The following is a 17,461-nucleotide window of genomic DNA, read 5'->3' on the forward strand; positions in this document are numbered from 1 at the left end:
ATGTGACAGCAAATATAACTTTTAATGACGAGTTGCCAGAGTTGCAACAGCGAGGAACCTGGTTTATTGAAATGTTATTAAAATTTGACCTATTTGTCAATCCAAATGCTGATTATTTATTTAAACAAAGTTGCACTAAATTTAAAGTGTTGTATGAAAAAAAAACATCCATTTTGTATAAGGGTGACAATTTTGTTAGTGGATCCAAATCTCCAGGCCAAATCTCCTGGCATTGATCTCTCCTGAATTGTCTGTATCCTTTTACAGATTTTGACTTGACAAAAATAAATTTGCTGTTGTGTGAGGGCATTTACATTTAATGGACATTATAATTGAAAAGAGCTCATCTCATGCTGAAAAAACATACATACAGACGTTTTGAATTGTTTTTGTAATTTCAGTGGCAGAGTTTGCTCAGCAGATGGCCGCCGCCCACGAACATTTCTCTAAAGAAATTCAGTCTGTGATATCATCATTCAGGAGGCGGAACTATGAATTAAAAAAAGAACGGTAAGTCTTTATGTTGAAGTCAGACATGTGAATAAATGTAGATTGATCAAAACTCGTTTTCAACAATGTTTCCTTTTGTCAGTGACAGCAGGGATATAGAGGGGGCATTAGCTCCCCTAGAAAAATGGTTTGCATACCCATTTGTACCACCACTTCATTTCTGACAAACCTAAAAATGTGATTTTTGAAATTTTGTTGTCACAAAATATGTGTCAGAATTCATTAAATTGATTCTTTATTGAGAGAGAACTCTCTCTGATGCTCCATGAGAGGCTTGTGTCTATGAGCTTCCACAGAATTGCCAGATTTTGAATCTCAACCTTGACAGTTGACTCTCCATTTAGTCAATCTGCTCCCTATTTGTACCTCCAGTCTCGAGAGGCTGGTGCCACCACTGGTACTGCCAATGTAATTGTAATATGCTATTTGGATTTCAGTTTTCCTTTTGGGGTTTTGATGGTGTTTTTTTTTGTTTTATAATTTAAAGTACAGAACTGTATGATTTAAAACAAGTTTAGTTTTATATTTTATATATTTCAGCCCAGTAGATACTGAAAGTACAGTATTTAAAGCATGGGAAACTCTACTCAATGTTTCTGAGATGGATGCACAGGTAGGAAAATAAACTAATCTGGTTGAAATTGTACTGGATTGAGTTTTATTATGTAGTCCTGGGTTTTTTGGGGGTAATGAGGCTCTTTGTAGACCAGCATGAAATTTGATAATTATAATCCTTATATTAAGTCAACCGTCAGCTGGAAAGGATTGCAGGGAAAACCTGATAGAAAATCATGAAATAGTAGAGATTATAGGGGGTAATGTGATTGATCAAAGATCTTGAAAGGGGTAATACAAAATAAAGGTTTAAAATCCATGATGTAGTCTAATCCATACAATTTTTGATTGCAAAACCATTGAGATGTTACATGGAGATTGAAATATATAGCCTCCACTTGAGTATTATTATTTAAAATACAATGTTGCTTTTAACATTGAGAAAAAGACTATAAGGTTCTGAGGCTCTTGAATGATTTTATTTCAGTTGTCTAATTTTACTGTACTTCCTACTTATTTGTCTAGGCTTGTTTTAAGTTAGGTCCCTTTTTGGCATCCATGTCTTTGAGTTAATGACATCTTTGTAATGCCTTAATTTTGCTGTATTGTCTTTTTTCAGGCCCATCTAGATGCAGCTAGCCTCCTGATTAAAAATGTCTACCAGCCTCTTGAAGCTGTGGCTGAACATAAACGAAGTCAAGCTCAACGTATCTGTTCATTCCGAGAAAATTTTGAAACAATTTTACACAAATCAGACACCAAAGTCAATGTTGTAAGTTAGTTTTTGGATTTAATTCCCTAACAAAATTTTAAGAAAAATAAAATGCTGATTTTAAGAAATAAAGTAATTTGATTGGTTGATAAAGTCAGCCTCAACATTGGTTATAGAAATAGACCAATCAGATGAATTGAATACTTAAATCTTTTCAAGTTGCGATTTTCGTGAATTCAAACAATTGGTTGTCTAGATTTATCTGGCTTTTGGTTCCCTAGCTTTCATGTTCTTGATATTTCCTGTTCGTTGTGCACTATGTTATAGTACTTCCACCAGACATGTTTCAATTACCTATGTTTATATGAGCTTGATATTGTCTCAGAAGCTTTTTGGGTACCCCAGGAGGTACAAATATTTAAAGTTTGGAACCAAGGTTTGGGTTTGTAATAAGAAAGTATTGGCTATAGTGAAGGGAGATAACCAACTTTTTAAAATAAACTAAATTCTTTTTGTGATGTTGATATTAAAGAATGATTGAAAGTTTCAGGACTGACATCTTTCTTGTCATATTTTGTTGATTTAAAGAGATAAAAACATTGATATTTGATTAACCAGCATCAGCAGTTTAATATAGTTTTTTTTGTCTCTGTTCTAGGCTCAGTCCTGCTATCGTGAAGCACATAAATCGTACAATGACAGTAGTAATGGAGTCAAAGATCTGGCTAAATGTGATGTATATACAGCTCATAATGATTATGTTTTACAACTACGAGCTGCCAATAGACTAGTAGAAGAATTCCAATCAGCAGTTCCACAAGTTTTAGAGGTTAGTAGCATATTATTTGACAATCCTTTTTGAATGAGAGTGGGGCAAGCAGGCCATATCAGCTCATCTAGGGCTTTTCATGCAGTGAATAAAGGTTCAGTGATATTGGTCAAAAACAATTGTCTAAATCATCAAGAGAAGTACACAGTTCCGTGAGTTTTAGAAGGAATTAACTGAAATTATAACATACTTGTATTGGATGTTTGTAAATGTGACGCAACTCCTACCCTATGTTCAAAATGTATCTCTGAATTTTCATATTTGTCACAATAAGTCAATCTAAACACGGCTGTTTTATTTCTGGCTCTACTACAAATTCTCAATTTTCCAATATTTAGCTGATAGACATGTTCATGTCCCCATGTAATATACAAACTTATATGAAAATGTTTTTCTGAAAATAGGAAATTTCAAATATGTCTCAGAGGACAAATATATGAAATGTGGTGCCCAGACCCATGCAAGGCTGTAGCGGATTGATGGCAAACAAGGCAATCTTTAGAAGTGTTTTCCTTTATCAATAATGTATTTCATACCAAATAAGACTCTCCTTTACCTGGTTTTGGCAATGGTCTTGTTAGTTAGATAAATGCTTCCAAAATATTTGGAGCTGAAATCAATTTTGTCTGGAAATCTCTGAAAGAAATATCAGAATTATAAACCTATGTCTGTATTTTTCAGGAATTAGAAGAAATATATATAGATACCAGTAATACAGTAAATGTAGCTATAGAATCTCTGGCTTTATTATTACTTACCAAGGTACCCAGTTTCATATCTTATTTATATAGCCTGCAGGTGTTACGTCATTTCCCAACCAATGAATTTATAGGTGGAGGGGCCACAGTTTTGTCTAAGAGGCCACAGCACCAGGCATTTAAGAAATCAATGAAAGGAATGCCACTGTTCCCAAAAGCAGTGGGCATTGCATCAGAATTTTCTCTTTTTTGTATTAGTTAGATGTTATTCCCCTAGACTGTCTCATCTCACAGGATCATTATTTGTAAGGCTGTAAGAATTTTCATCCGATTGTCTATAGAAATGACTACAACTAGAAACTAGATATTCTTTGATTAGGGTTTGACCATCCCAAGTTGATGCTGCCTTTTCGGACAATCAGATTTAATTAAGACTATATCTAAGTATTTGAAAATATTGAACTTAATACTATATAAATATTATACAATAATAAAATATTTTCACTGTATATCATATGTATTTTCAGGCCAATGAACAACATAGAAGATTTGATGATTTATTGTGTATCTGTCGTCAAGTCAATCCTCAACTTGATATTTCTTACTTCGTTAAATTTATAGCTCAAGATATTCCTACTCACCAATTATCTTATCATAACTTCCAACCAGCCGACCCTAATTCAGAGGTAAGTTATATAACTTCCAACCAGCCGACCCTAATTCAGAGGTAAGTAATATAACTTCCAACCAGCCGACCCTAATTCAGAGGTAAGTTATATAACTTCCAACCAGTCAACCCTAATTCAGAGGTAAGTTATATAACCTCCAACCAGTCAACCCTAATTCAGAGGTAAGTTCTATAACTTCCAACCAGTCAACCCTAATTCAGAGGTAAGTTACATAAATTCCAACCAGCCGACCCTAATTCAGAGGTAAGTTCTATAACTTCCAACCAGCCGACCCTAATTCAGAGGTAAGTTCTATAACTTCCAACCAGCCGACCCCAATTCAGAGGTAAGTTATCCACCTTCTGGCTTTAAAATAGAGGTAAATTATCAACCAGCCAATCCAGAGGTTAGTTATAAACCTTTTGGCCCTAATATAGAGGTAGGTTGCATACAACTTGCAATAAGCCAACCTTAGTTCACAGGTAAGTTATCAACCCACTTACCCCAATATGGAGGTACGTTCTACAGCTTCCAACAAAATGACCCTTATTAAGTGGTAGGTCATCAACCTATTGAGCCTAATTTGGAGATAAGTCATCAATCTACTGTTGATCTTAATATCCCTTTGAGTGCTGACATACTTTAGTCCATAGCTCACTGAAGCCAAAATCTCCCAGACCGTGGCATGTTAGTATTAGTTAGAAAGATTTTTATGATTTATCCATGCTTCAATTGCTGTGAGGTGGCCCTGAGCATAAGGTAAGTTGCATAGAACTAGCATTTAGCAAACCAGAGGTAAGTTCTATAACTTCCAACCGACTTTCTCTAAAAACTGTAATTGATCAACCAGCTGGCATTAATACAGAGGCAAATTCTTTTACTTTTAACTAGCTGAATCTAACTCAGAGGTTGTCTTTGTCTATTGAATGCTTACAATTGAATTCTACATTCAGAAGTAAGAATTGTTTCTACCTCTCAAATAAAGAATTGTATGTATTATACTCTACATTGTAGTTACTCCCCTTTATATTTATAATATTTAACAGTATGTATTGTCTGTTGCTGTGAAGACTATACACATTTATACGAAGTTACAAATACTTGAATTGAAATTGAATAAAAACTTTTTGGATAACTTATTTCTGTTTCCAATTTTAAGTTTTCAAACTGTATGAAAATGCATCTAAAAGATGCAAACCCAACTTTTTCTTCATCTTGACAAACTTTCCCTCATTGCACACTGCATGACTGGATGGCATTATCCTGGTGTAAGATTTTTAAATCTTGTTTTTTATATTTTCAGTTATCTATGCAGAATCAGTTAATATTTGATCGAGGTACAGAAAATTCTCTGAAAGAACAGCGTCTGGTTCTTCAACGTGAAGGAATCGGTCTGGCATCGTACATGAAACAGAACCAGGATACTACTAATACACTCATTAACGTCTGTCAAAGGTAGGCAACTCTGTTTTATGTCATTGGTCATTGATGAAGGAGCAGAAAATTGAAACTATCTGTAAGGCAAACTTTTTCTTTATGCTTTCTTCATTGTTTCCATGATTTTGTTCAGAAGCAAGATCTAGATAATACAGTAAGAGCTGAAAATTTTGAAAAGTTTTTAAGTCCCACATTTTATATTATATTATATTATTGTTTTGTCTAAGATTTTTCTGATAGCTGCTTAAAAATGTATCTATTGGACCCCCACAGCCCCATTTTCTATGCCTAACACCTTCATATGATGAACTTTGCTTTTGACATATCAATAAAGAGATCACTTCTATCTATATCAGTGTTCACTTATGCATACACAAAATTGCATCATTTCAGCCAATGAGAAAACACTTTAATTTAAGGTTTATGGAAATTAGAATTGAAATATCCATAGACTTTGATGATAATGGACTGATGGTGTTCTGCTATAAACCCATTTCACTCGTTTCATTTCTCCTACTACATTAACTATGAATTCCTACACAATCCTTCTTATCTAAGTGAAACTGTACAATTGTTCCATTGAAAACCCTTGTCACTCCCTTGCTGTCTATATTTCTACATGTGATACTGTCATTTGATTACTCCACCTATAATATGCAAAATGAATTCGAGACATATGTTGAAACCATTATAAAAATTAAAGATTGATGTCAGGCTTTTACAATAGAACAGAAAAGTTTATTTAGTTGATAAAAGGACACTGATCAAATGGGGTTTTCAAGTGAGGGCAACCTTGACAGTGTTGTTACCTGGCCTCAGGATAACAAAACGTTTCTCATTCTACTTTAACACCAAGGAAAGGTAAAAATCACAAGCAAAATGGTGTACAAGGAATAAATTGATGTACATGTCGTTGTTTCTTTAATACGATCAGTAATGTTTCTGAAATAGCTGTTTCAAGTACGAGTAAAATCTCAGCCAAGTATAAAAAAGGTTAGTGGTTCAGGAGAGCCACTGATCCACATGGCATCATGCATCTTGCTGGGGATTTTTCTTGTCAGGTTTAAGGATCCCTTACTTTATATCAAACCTCAAAAAGATGGAATTTCTTCTAGCAAAAGAAGACAATTATTTTCCCAACTATTAGCATATTGTGTTGACATTTGTAAGTTGATTATTTTTATTGATCAGTCTGTAACTGTCTACAGAGTCTTGTTATTATAGTCTACCTACTGACACAGTTCTAGGAAAGAAGTTCGATTGTCGACTGATAAGGAATACCCCCTCCCCCTCCATAACATACTATCTTGATCAGGAATTATCTGTCTCAAACAGTCTAATGATGCAATTATATGATATTCAATAAAGCTATGAAAAATATAACTTTCAGCCACCCCTTAGCTCTTACTCTATAATATTAAAAAAACAGCCCTTTTATCTGTGCCAGTGTACTTTTATGAAAGGAAATTGTTACTATTTTTAATAAGCTCTGATAAAATAGGTATTGTGCTGAATTGTGTTTGCTACACAGGGCATGTTGAATATTTCAGAGCATCTGATCTGATCTGTGACTAAGTTTGTCTAATCACAATCCCTTTGCAGAGTTCACACATTCAATGTTGCTGGGTATATTTCTTGAATGATTAAAGAAACAATAGTTTTTTTGTCTCTAACTGGATGACATTTATCAATAATAGTTGAAGCAGCTTAGTGTTGATAATTATATTGTGGTAATTGCCTGTAATTAATATTATTAGTAATTATCCCCTAATTAATCTAAACTATCAGCTAATTGTCCTCTAGTAAATAATTATATGACTTCAACAATGTTTTACAATCTCTTAAATCTCTCTCCCAGAAATTTTTTCTAGACATTAAATTAAATAAATTGAGTCTACACCCTGCGTTTCTGGTCCTGATGGGCAAATGAAGATGGGAGGCCTGTAGTAAAGTTTAATTTTACCAGGAAAATATTCTGATGAACAAGACTGTCAATATCAAGATAGATAGTTTTGGAACCATATTCTTGCTTTCCATTTTTGGACAATTTGCATATGGGCAAGTAAGGCAGTTGCTGAGTATGAACAAGATTCAACAATTGAAGTATAAACAAAATAAACAAGAGAGTTTTTTTCAGTTATATTCAAGTTAGGTCATTTTTGGTCCAATTGAAAACATAACAATGAGCAGACCACTTTACTTCAAATACAAATATGATTTAAAACAAACAATTTGATCTTATTCTGTCCATTACTGTTTACACCACCTGGAAATAAAGGAGACTTATCTTTATCTAGTTTCCTCTAGGTGTTAAGTAAAATATAATAATTCTACGATAGAAAAGCACCTGTAAGAACTAAGACAAGTGAGGTTGGAAGAGTTCCAAGTTAAAATTGTTATAATTGATACACAAGGGAAATTATCGCCGAGTCTTTGTGAACCCTGGGTCGTGTAATCAAAATATTACTATTATTATTATAATATATTAGTTCTGTTGCAGAGTGGTTTAAAACAACTGACGTCATGTTGCCACATTTACATTCATGAATTGAACATTTGCATTTTGATGTTGTTTTGTTATATGTGTATAAATGTTTGTCTAGGATGCCTGGTAACATCAAGTATCGATACACGACCACACAATACGATGTGCATATTGTAATATGATACATATTTATATTACTAGTTGTTGATACAGCTCAAATTCAGTTATCTGTATAGATGCACAAAACGTTGCTTTAAATGCTGATACAATGCTGATACAGATCTGTTTCAGCTATCTGTATAGTAGTCTGAATATGTAATATACTAGCTTATATAGCTCAATTTCTGCTATCTGTATAGTAGTCAAACTATTTACTTTACCAGCTCATAGAACTCAATTTCAGCTATCTGTATAGTAGTCAAACTATTTACTTTACCAGCTGATAGTGCTCAATTTCTGCTATCTGTATAGTAGTCAAACTATTTACTTTACCAGTTGATAGTACTCAATTTCAGCTATCTGTACAGTGGTCAAAATATTTACTTTACCAGCTGATAGTACTCAATTTCAGCTATCTGTACAGTGGTCAAAATATTTACTTTACCAGCTGATAGTACTCAATTTCAGCTATCTGTACAGTGGTCAAAATATTTACTCTACCAGCTGATAGTGCCTAATTTCAGCTATCTGTACAGTGGTCAAAATATTTACTTTACCAGCTGATAGTACTCAATTTCAGCTATCTGTACAGTGGTCAAAATATTTACTCTACCAGCTGAGAGTGCCCAATTTCAGCTATCTGTACAGTGGTCAAAATATTTACTCTACCAGCTGATAATGCCCAATTTCAGCTATCTGTACTGTGGTCAACATATTTACTTTACCAGTTGATAGAACTCAGTCTAAGCTATCTGTATTGTCATGTTAATATTTATCATACTAGCTGATAATGAGCTATTTAAGCTATCTGTACAGTGGTCAAAATATTTACTTTACCAGCTGATAGAACTCAATTTCAGCTATCAGTATTGTCATCTAAATATTTACGATACCAGCTGATAATGCGTTATATAAGCTATCTGTATAGTCATCTCAATATTTTCTTTACCAGCTGATACATCTCCATGTCAGCTATCTGTATAATTGTGTAAATATTTACTTTACCAGCTATCTGTATAGTGGTCTAAATATTTGTTATACCTGCTGATATAGCTCAATTTAAGCTATCTGTATAGCTGGCTAAATTATGTACAGGTACTCTACCAACTGATACAGCGTCATTTCAACTAATCTGTATGAATCTGGACCTAATCACGTCAAAACGAAACCAAACTCACACCTGCATCGTGTTTCTTCTAATGTAACGTGTACATGATTTTAACCTTTCGTTCAAAAATTGTTAATGTGTAGGGAATTGTGCGATAGAATGGTGTATGAATACCAGATGATAACTCGCGTTAAACCACAATAAATACAGCGATAATGAGTGTTAGGAAACTCAATTCTCGACTTATCCAGATTATTGTCTGGTTTCCAATGGTTAACACATTTCATAGTGTTTAGCTAGTAATAGATGTATAGCTAACATCTGACTTGGCTGGGGTGGGGCAGTTCCTCGGGGTGGGTCATACCCCTTGTCTTCTGATTTACTTCTATTTTTGTAAACATTTACAACTGACTAGCATTTCTCTATGGTGAATGATGAGGAATAAGAGAGTTTGTATGGGGCATTTTAATGCTGGTGGTTGAATAATAGGGGTGAGATGAAGGTAAATTGTTTAATGTTCAGGACAGTGACATTAGCCTTCTTTATCAAGGAATCTTGAACCTGCACAGCTTGAAGCATATTTTCCGGTCCAAGGACTAGGCACTTGTTTCCTGAAGGCCTCTTTGTAGTCACTAGGTATTCAGGTTGTAGGCTAATATAAGAAATTTTATGCTTGAAGCTTCTCTTTTTCATCCGTTTCTAAGAAATTTCTGTAATTTTGAAATAAATAGACAGCTATAAATATTTATGTTGTTTTCATGATTGAAATGGAAGAACTATGTTGTATGAAGTACTACTAAAATGAAAATTTTGCCTCTTTATGTTGTTTATCTAAGATACGGGTCATTTCCAGTTGAAATGGAAATAAATGGGAGAAAAAAGAAAGAAAAATAAATAAAGGTTAGAGGAAGCATCAGGTGTTAACAGAAACAACAAAATTAACCTAAAACTCACCTTAACACTGTTAATAAAGAAAATAGTTGTGTTTCGATATGGCCAATTCTGTTTAATTGTCTAAAGTTTTATAGTTGATAGTCCCAATCAGTTAGATATTGAAATAAAATAAAATAAACTGTCCAGACAAAATTTCCCTGTATTTCATTGCACAAAATTAGTACTGCCTGAATACCTTGTGACTACTACAAAGACTCAAAAAGGCCTACAGGAAACAAGTACCAAATCTAGTGGAAAAGCAGGATGTAAATCTATATTTCTCTTGTTTGAAATGATATAGATCTCTAGTCAAAAATGTCTGGTAAATACAGCCAAATCAATAGTCCAGAGCTCTATTCAGACAAAACTGGTAAATACAGTCACATCAACAGTCTAGAGCTTGAGTCAGACATGACTGGTAAATATAACCAAATCAACAATCTAGAGCTCTGGCCAGATGTGACTGGTAAATATAACCAAATCAACAATCTAGAGCTCTAGCCGGATGTGACTGGTAAATATAACCAAATCAGCAGTCTAGAGCTCTAGTCAGATATGACTGGTAAATATAACCAAATCAACAATCTAGAGCTCTAGCCAGATGTGACGGGTAAATATAACCAAATCAACAGTCTAGAGCTCTAGCCAGATGTGACGGGTAAATATAACCAAATCAGCAGTCTAGAGCTCTAGTCAGACATGACTGGTAAATATAACCAAATCTACAATCTAGAGCTCTAGCCAGATGTGACAGGTAAATATAACCAAATCAACAGCCTAAAGCTCTAGCCAAATGTGACAAGTAAATACAGCCTTATGAAGGTCAGACATGCGGGATATAGGGTCAAATCAACAGTCTAGAGGTAGTCAGGCATTACTGGTAAATGTGGTGAATCATCATCCCTGATCTTATCAACTTACCAGCTTGTGAGATGTTATCTAGGCTTTGTAAGTTAATAAAAAAAAAAAAAAATTTCTCACTTATCTTCTCAAACCACGATAATCAAAGTGTTTTCAGATTAATTTATCAGAATCAAGATGAAAAACCATCTCTGTTACATTTTACAGGAATAGGTTTATTTTTCAATCAAGAAATTTTTAACTTCCAAAATCTCAAGAAGAATGAATAAAGGCCAACAGATAGACAGGATCTTTGAGTACCTTATAAATTGGGCAATAAGCAACTGATAGACAGGATCTTTGAGTACCTTATAGTTTGGGCAATAAGCAACTGAAAAGTCAAGTTTTTTTAATTTAAAAATAATTTCAAGAGGTTTGATCTAAGATCAACAGGTTAACAGGATCCTGGAGAATCTAAGTTATTCTCCTTGTAATATCATTATTATGAGGTTTGACCAAGTAAAAGCTGGACCTGGTAGACAATCCTTAAAAAATGTTAGTTGTTATCCTTATAAGACCTTGCGTAGAGGTTGACAAAAGACCTAAAAGTAGACAGAATCCTGGAGAATCTAAGTTGTTATGTGTATAAAATCATTGCCAAGAGGTTTGGCCAAGGACCAGCTGATAGAATGTACCATGAAAATCTAAGATAGTTCAATATGGTTGTTTCTTTTAATGAGTGTTGACGCAGGTGGTCAAACTTAATAGAAAATTGTAGAATAACTACCAGTTCTGAATGAGTGGGCATTTTCATATCCTTTCCATGTTTTGGCTAATGATTATGTTTTGAAGACTTGAAAAGTAATCAAATATACCTTGAAGTTGTTGTTTCAATCTGCGCCAAGAGATAGAATCTGCTTCATTAAGTTTGAAGGATGAAGTAAGATGTTCTATCAACAAGTTACAAGTCAAATTCTTGTTTTTACACTCTTTTTGTAAATTAAATGAAGTTTTACATCTTACTTTTCTACACCTAATGGACAAAAATGGGGTTTATATCCAACTGTTCTATTCCTTATTGGACTAATGAAATAAAATGGGGTTAATATCCTACTGTTCTATTCCTTATTGGACTAATGAAATAAAATGGGGTTAATATCCTACTGTTCTGTTCCTTATTGGACTAATGAAATAAAATGGGGTTAATATCCTACTGTTCTATTCCTTATTGGACTAATGAAATAGAATGGGGTTAATATCCTACTGTTATATTCCTTATTGGACTAATGAAATAAAATGGGGTTAATATCCTACTGTTCTATTCCTTATTGGACTAATGAAATAAAATGGGGTTAATATCCTACTGTTCTGTTCCTTAATGGACTAATGAAATAAAATGGGGTTAATATCCTACTGTTCTATTCCTTATTGGACTAATGAAATAAAATGGTGTTTTATATCCTACTGTTCTATTCCTTATTGGACTAATGAAATAGAATGGGGTTAATATCCTACTGTTCTGTTCCTTATTGGACTAATGAAATAAAATGGTGTTTTACATCCTACTGTTCTATTCCTTATTGGACTAATGAAATAAAATGGGGTTTTACATCCTACTGTTCTGTTCCTTATTGGACTAATGAAATAAAATGGGGTTAATATCCTACTGTTATATTCCTTATTGGACTAATGAAATAAAATGGGGTTAATATCCTACTGTTCTGTTCCTTATTGGACTAATGAAATAAAATGGGGTTAATATCCTACTGTTCTATTCCTTATTGGACTAATGAAATAAAATGGGGTTAATATCCTACTGTTCTGTTCCTTATTGGACTAATGAAATAAAATGGGGTTAATATCCTACTGTTCTATTCCTTATTGGACTAATGAAATAAAATGGGGTTAATATCCTACTGTTCTGTTCCTTATTGGACTAATGAAATAAAATGGGGTTAATATCCTACTGTTCTATTCCTTATTGGACTAATGAAATAAAATGGGGTTAATATCCTACTGTTCTGTTCCTTATTGGACTAATGAAATAAAATGGGGTTAATATCCTACTGTTCTGTTCCTTATTGGACTAATGAAGTAAAATGGGGTTAATATCCTACTGTTCTGTTCCTTATTGGACTAATGAAATAAAATGGGGTTAATATCCTACTGTTCTATTCCTTATTGGACTAATGAAGTAAAATGGGGTTAATATCCTACTGTTCTATTCCTTATTGGACTAATGAAATAAAATGGGGTTTATATCCAACTGTTCTATTCCTTATTGGACTAATGAAATAAAATGGGGTTAATATCCTACTGTTCTATTCCTTATTGGACTAATGAAATAAAATGGGGTTAATATCCAACTGTTCTATTCCTTATTGGACTAATGAAATAAAATGGGGTTAATATCCTACTGTTCTATTCCTTATTGGACTAATGAAATAAAATGGGGTTAATATCCTACTGTTCTATTCCTTATTGGACTAATGAAATAAAATGGGGTTTATATCCAACTGTTCTATTCCTTATTGGACTAATGAAATAAAATGGGGTTAATATCCTACTGTTCTATTCCTTATTGGACTAATGAAATAAAATGGGGTTAATATCCTACTGTTCTATTCCTTATTGGACTAATGAAATAAAATGGGGTTAATATCCTACTGTTCTATTCCTTATTGGACTAATGAAATAAAATGGGGTTTACATCCTACTGTTCTATTCCTTATTGGACTAATGAAATAAAATGGGGTTTGTATCCTACTGTTCTATTCCTTATTGGACTAATGAAATAAAATGGGGTTTGTATCCTACTGTTCTATTCCTTATTGGACTAATGAAATAAAATGGGGTTTGTATCCTACTGTTCTATTCCTTAATGGACTAATGAAATAAAATGGTGTTTTACATCCTACTGTTCTATTCCTTATTGGACTAATGAAATAGAATGGGGTTAATATCCTACTGTTCTATTCCTTATTGGACTAATGAAATAGAATGGGGTTAATATCCTACTGTTCTGTTCCTTATTGGACTAATGAAATAAAATGGTGTTTTACATCCTACTGTTCTATTCCTTATTGGACTAATGAAATAAAATGGTGTTTTACATCCTACTGTTCTGTTCCTTATTGGACTAATGAAATAGAATGGGGTTAATATCCTACTGTTATATTCCTTATTGGACTAATGAAATAAAATGGGGTTAATATCCTACTGTTCTATTCCTTATTGGACTAATGAAATAAAATGGGGTTAATATCCTACTGTTCTATTCCTTATTGGACTAATGAAATAAAATGGTGTTTTATATCCTACTGTTCTATTCCTTATTGGACTAATGAAATAGAATGGGGTTAATATCCTACTGTTATATTCCTTATTGGACTAATGAAATAAAATGGTGTTTTATATCCTACTGTTCTATTCCTTATTGGACTAATGAAATAAAATGGGGTTAATATCCTACTGTTATATTCCTTATTGGACTAATGAAATAAAATGGTGTTTTATATCCTACTGTTATATTCCTTATTGGACTAATGAAATAAAATGGGGTTAATATCCTACTGTTCTATTCCTTATTGGACTAATGAAATAAAATGGGGTTAATATCCTACTGTTCTATTCCTTAATGGACTAATGAAATAAAATGGTGTTTTACATCCTACTGTTCTGTTCCTTATTGGACTAATGAAATAAAATGGTGTTTTATATCCTACTGTTCTGTTCCTTATTGGACTAATGAAATAGAATGGTGTTTTACATCCTACTGTTCTGTTCCTTAATGGACTAATGAAATAAAATGGGGTTAATATCCTACTGTTCTATTCCTTATTGGACTAATGAAATAAAATGGGGTTAATATCCTTCTGTTCTATTCCTTAATGGACTAATGAAATAAAATGGGGTTAATATCCTACTGTTCTATTCCTTATTGGACTAATGAAATAAAATGGGGTTTATATCCTACTGTTCTATTCCTTATTGGACTAATGAAATAGAATTACTGTTCTGTGCCCAAAGCTTGTAAGACAGGAAGTGCTAAAGGTTGTGTGTACAGTCATGGCACAATTTTCCTCATTGCATACTGCATGGTGCTCATTTATTTGTACAACCAAGTGGTAAAAAGTAGGACATAAAACTCATTAATTTGTCTTAATGGTCTTGTAGAATTGGATGATAATGACAGTTGTCTGTTCCATCTTACTTTTGTCGTTACAAATGTCAAGGCAAATGTCAACAGTGTGATGTCAGTTTATCAGATGCCAAGTCAGTCAGTCAGTGACACGACAGTGTTGAGTGTCATGACGTCAATGCTAAAATAGAAATAGACAGTAATGGTTTTGGGAATCATGTGATATTTTATCTTTATAGTACAGGCATGATAAGTAAAGAATCACGAGATATATGGATAATCTTTTCTAAATTTATAACTAAATATCTAGATATAAAGAAGATTCATATCTGAATTTATTAACTCAATGTTTTACATGTTTATACAGACAGTGTTTTCTAGATATAAAGATGCACCATTTATTAATTTATTAGCTCAATATTTCACATGTAGCCCGATCAAGAGAATGAACTATAACAATATATTAGTGTAAAAAAAAAAATTATGTTGTGCTGCAATCAAGAATATAAGTTATGTGATACAAGTTGTTTCCACTGATTGGGCAGAGAGGATAGGGGAAGTAATTGGGTGATACACTACACGTTCAACATGTTATCGGACAGCTGTCGGAAATATTGCCTGGAGAAGCAATAGTTTCTCGAGTCCTGACATGAGTGATGCGACAGTTTTAGATGGCGTGACGTAAAGACTGCAGTGAAAATAGATCATAAATATGGAAATCCAAAAATAATTTCCCAGAAAATTACAGGCTGTGAATGTTTAAGAATCCCATTAAGAACTGAATCTAAAGTTGTCTTAAGGTAATTATCCCTGCTCTAACATGGAGAATCATCTGGAGTTAAATATTTTGATGATGAAGGTCTACAAACAGTTGTACTGTGGCATGGTGATTAAAGTAGTATAATATTTTAATGATGAAGACCTTCCAACTAAAGTTCTAACTTAAAGAATACTGTGTATTAAATTAAACAGTTGTACTATAAAATGTTATAGGGTCTAAATTAGTAATATTTTAATGAAAAAGAAATTCCAACATATAGAAAATATACTTTATGGTTATATAATAGAAAGAGTTGTACTTTAAAATGTTATTGCGTCTGAAGTGATAGTTTTATAGGTCTACAGTTGTACTTTAAATGGTATAGCGTGTAAAGTAATAATGTTTTAATGATAAAGTTGTACATAAAGAAAAATAATTTGGTATATGATAGAAAGAGTTGTACTTTGAAATGTTATGGCGTCTGAAGTGATAGTTTTATACGTCTACAGTTGTACTTTAAATGGTATAGCTTGTAAAGTAATAATGTTTTAATGATAAAGTTGTACATAAAGAAAAATAATTTGGTATATGATAGAAAGAGTTGTACTTTGAAATGTTGTGGCGTCTAAAGTGATAATGTTTTATAGGTCTACACTTGTACTTTAAAATGTTATAGTGTCTAAATTAATAATATTTAAATGGAAAAAAAATTCCATCATACAGAAAGAATACATTGGTTATATGATAGTAAACAGTTATGCTTTAAAATGGCATGGCGTGTAGAGTAATAATATTTGAATGTTATTATATGATAAAAGATTAATAGATAATTTTGTTCATTATAACAGCCATCTGTTTTATTTCTTTTCTTGTATATTATATTAAATAGGGGTGGAGTGGGGTTTATTTGGGGGGAGGGAACCAATACTGAGTCAACTCTCAGAAGCACTGGCACAGACATCAGAATATTTCTTACTTTTGAGCAGGATTCGAACCTACAGTACCTGATGGCCCAGTAGATCCACAATCCATTATATTAGAACTTATTAGAGATGTTGAGGTCTAAGTGGTTGGGTTGATTTCAAAATTTGTGGAATTATAAAGGTGAAACAGAGCACTGTAATATGAACAATGCATGATAAGGCCAAGTGTAGTATGTTTTTATGATTAAAAAAACAGGACGGTGAAACATTTATTCAAATCTCTAAAGTAATGAAATTGAATGAAGAAATAGATCTCAGTGGGAGAGACTTTTTAATATCCTGTGTAGGTCTTCTATAATTCATTGTTTTACGTGCGTGTGTCCAATGCAAAACATCGAAACGGGCTACATGTGTGGTGCAAGTTTTTATGCAAAAATCCCTATCACATGATAAGGATCAGAACAACCACCTCAGTTTGAGTCAATTAGAAAATCTTAGAATGTGCTGCAAGTCGTACATGCACAAAATTGTAATACCTGCAAATCAAAGGAAAAGGTTAGTTAGTTCTAAATTCAGCTTATTTTCTTTGATTTGATCTTCTAAAATGTTTTTTGAGGTTTATTTTATAAAAATCTTCACCTGTTGAACGTAAATCTAAATTTCACCTTGACTAAAGGTGAAAATGAAACTATAAAACTGTTGA

At 32.9% G+C, this 17,461-nt stretch overlaps 1 protein-coding gene across 1 annotated transcript in view; it reads left to right on the top strand.

Annotated features, from left to right (window-relative positions):
• Positions 1-403: 403 nt before the first annotated feature.
• Positions 404-17,461, top strand: part of LOTGIDRAFT_102170 (hypothetical protein) — a gene marked incomplete at both ends in the record, with an annotated part of 28,912 nt that continues 11,854 nt past the window's right edge. The window contains 7 exons of the mRNA XM_009045415.1: positions 404-510; positions 1,051-1,123; positions 1,685-1,834; positions 2,442-2,606; positions 3,288-3,368; positions 3,832-3,990; positions 5,246-5,427. Coding sequence (XP_009043663.1) covers positions 404-510; positions 1,051-1,123; positions 1,685-1,834; positions 2,442-2,606; positions 3,288-3,368; positions 3,832-3,990; positions 5,246-5,427 — 917 coding nt within the window. The remainder of the gene's footprint in view (positions 511-1,050; positions 1,124-1,684; positions 1,835-2,441; positions 2,607-3,287; positions 3,369-3,831; positions 3,991-5,245; positions 5,428-17,461) is intronic.

Source organism: Lottia gigantea (genome assembly GCF_000327385.1).
Source record: "Lottia gigantea unplaced genomic scaffold LOTGIsca_1, whole genome shotgun sequence".
NCBI lineage: Eukaryota > Metazoa > Mollusca > Gastropoda > Lottiidae > Lottia > Lottia gigantea.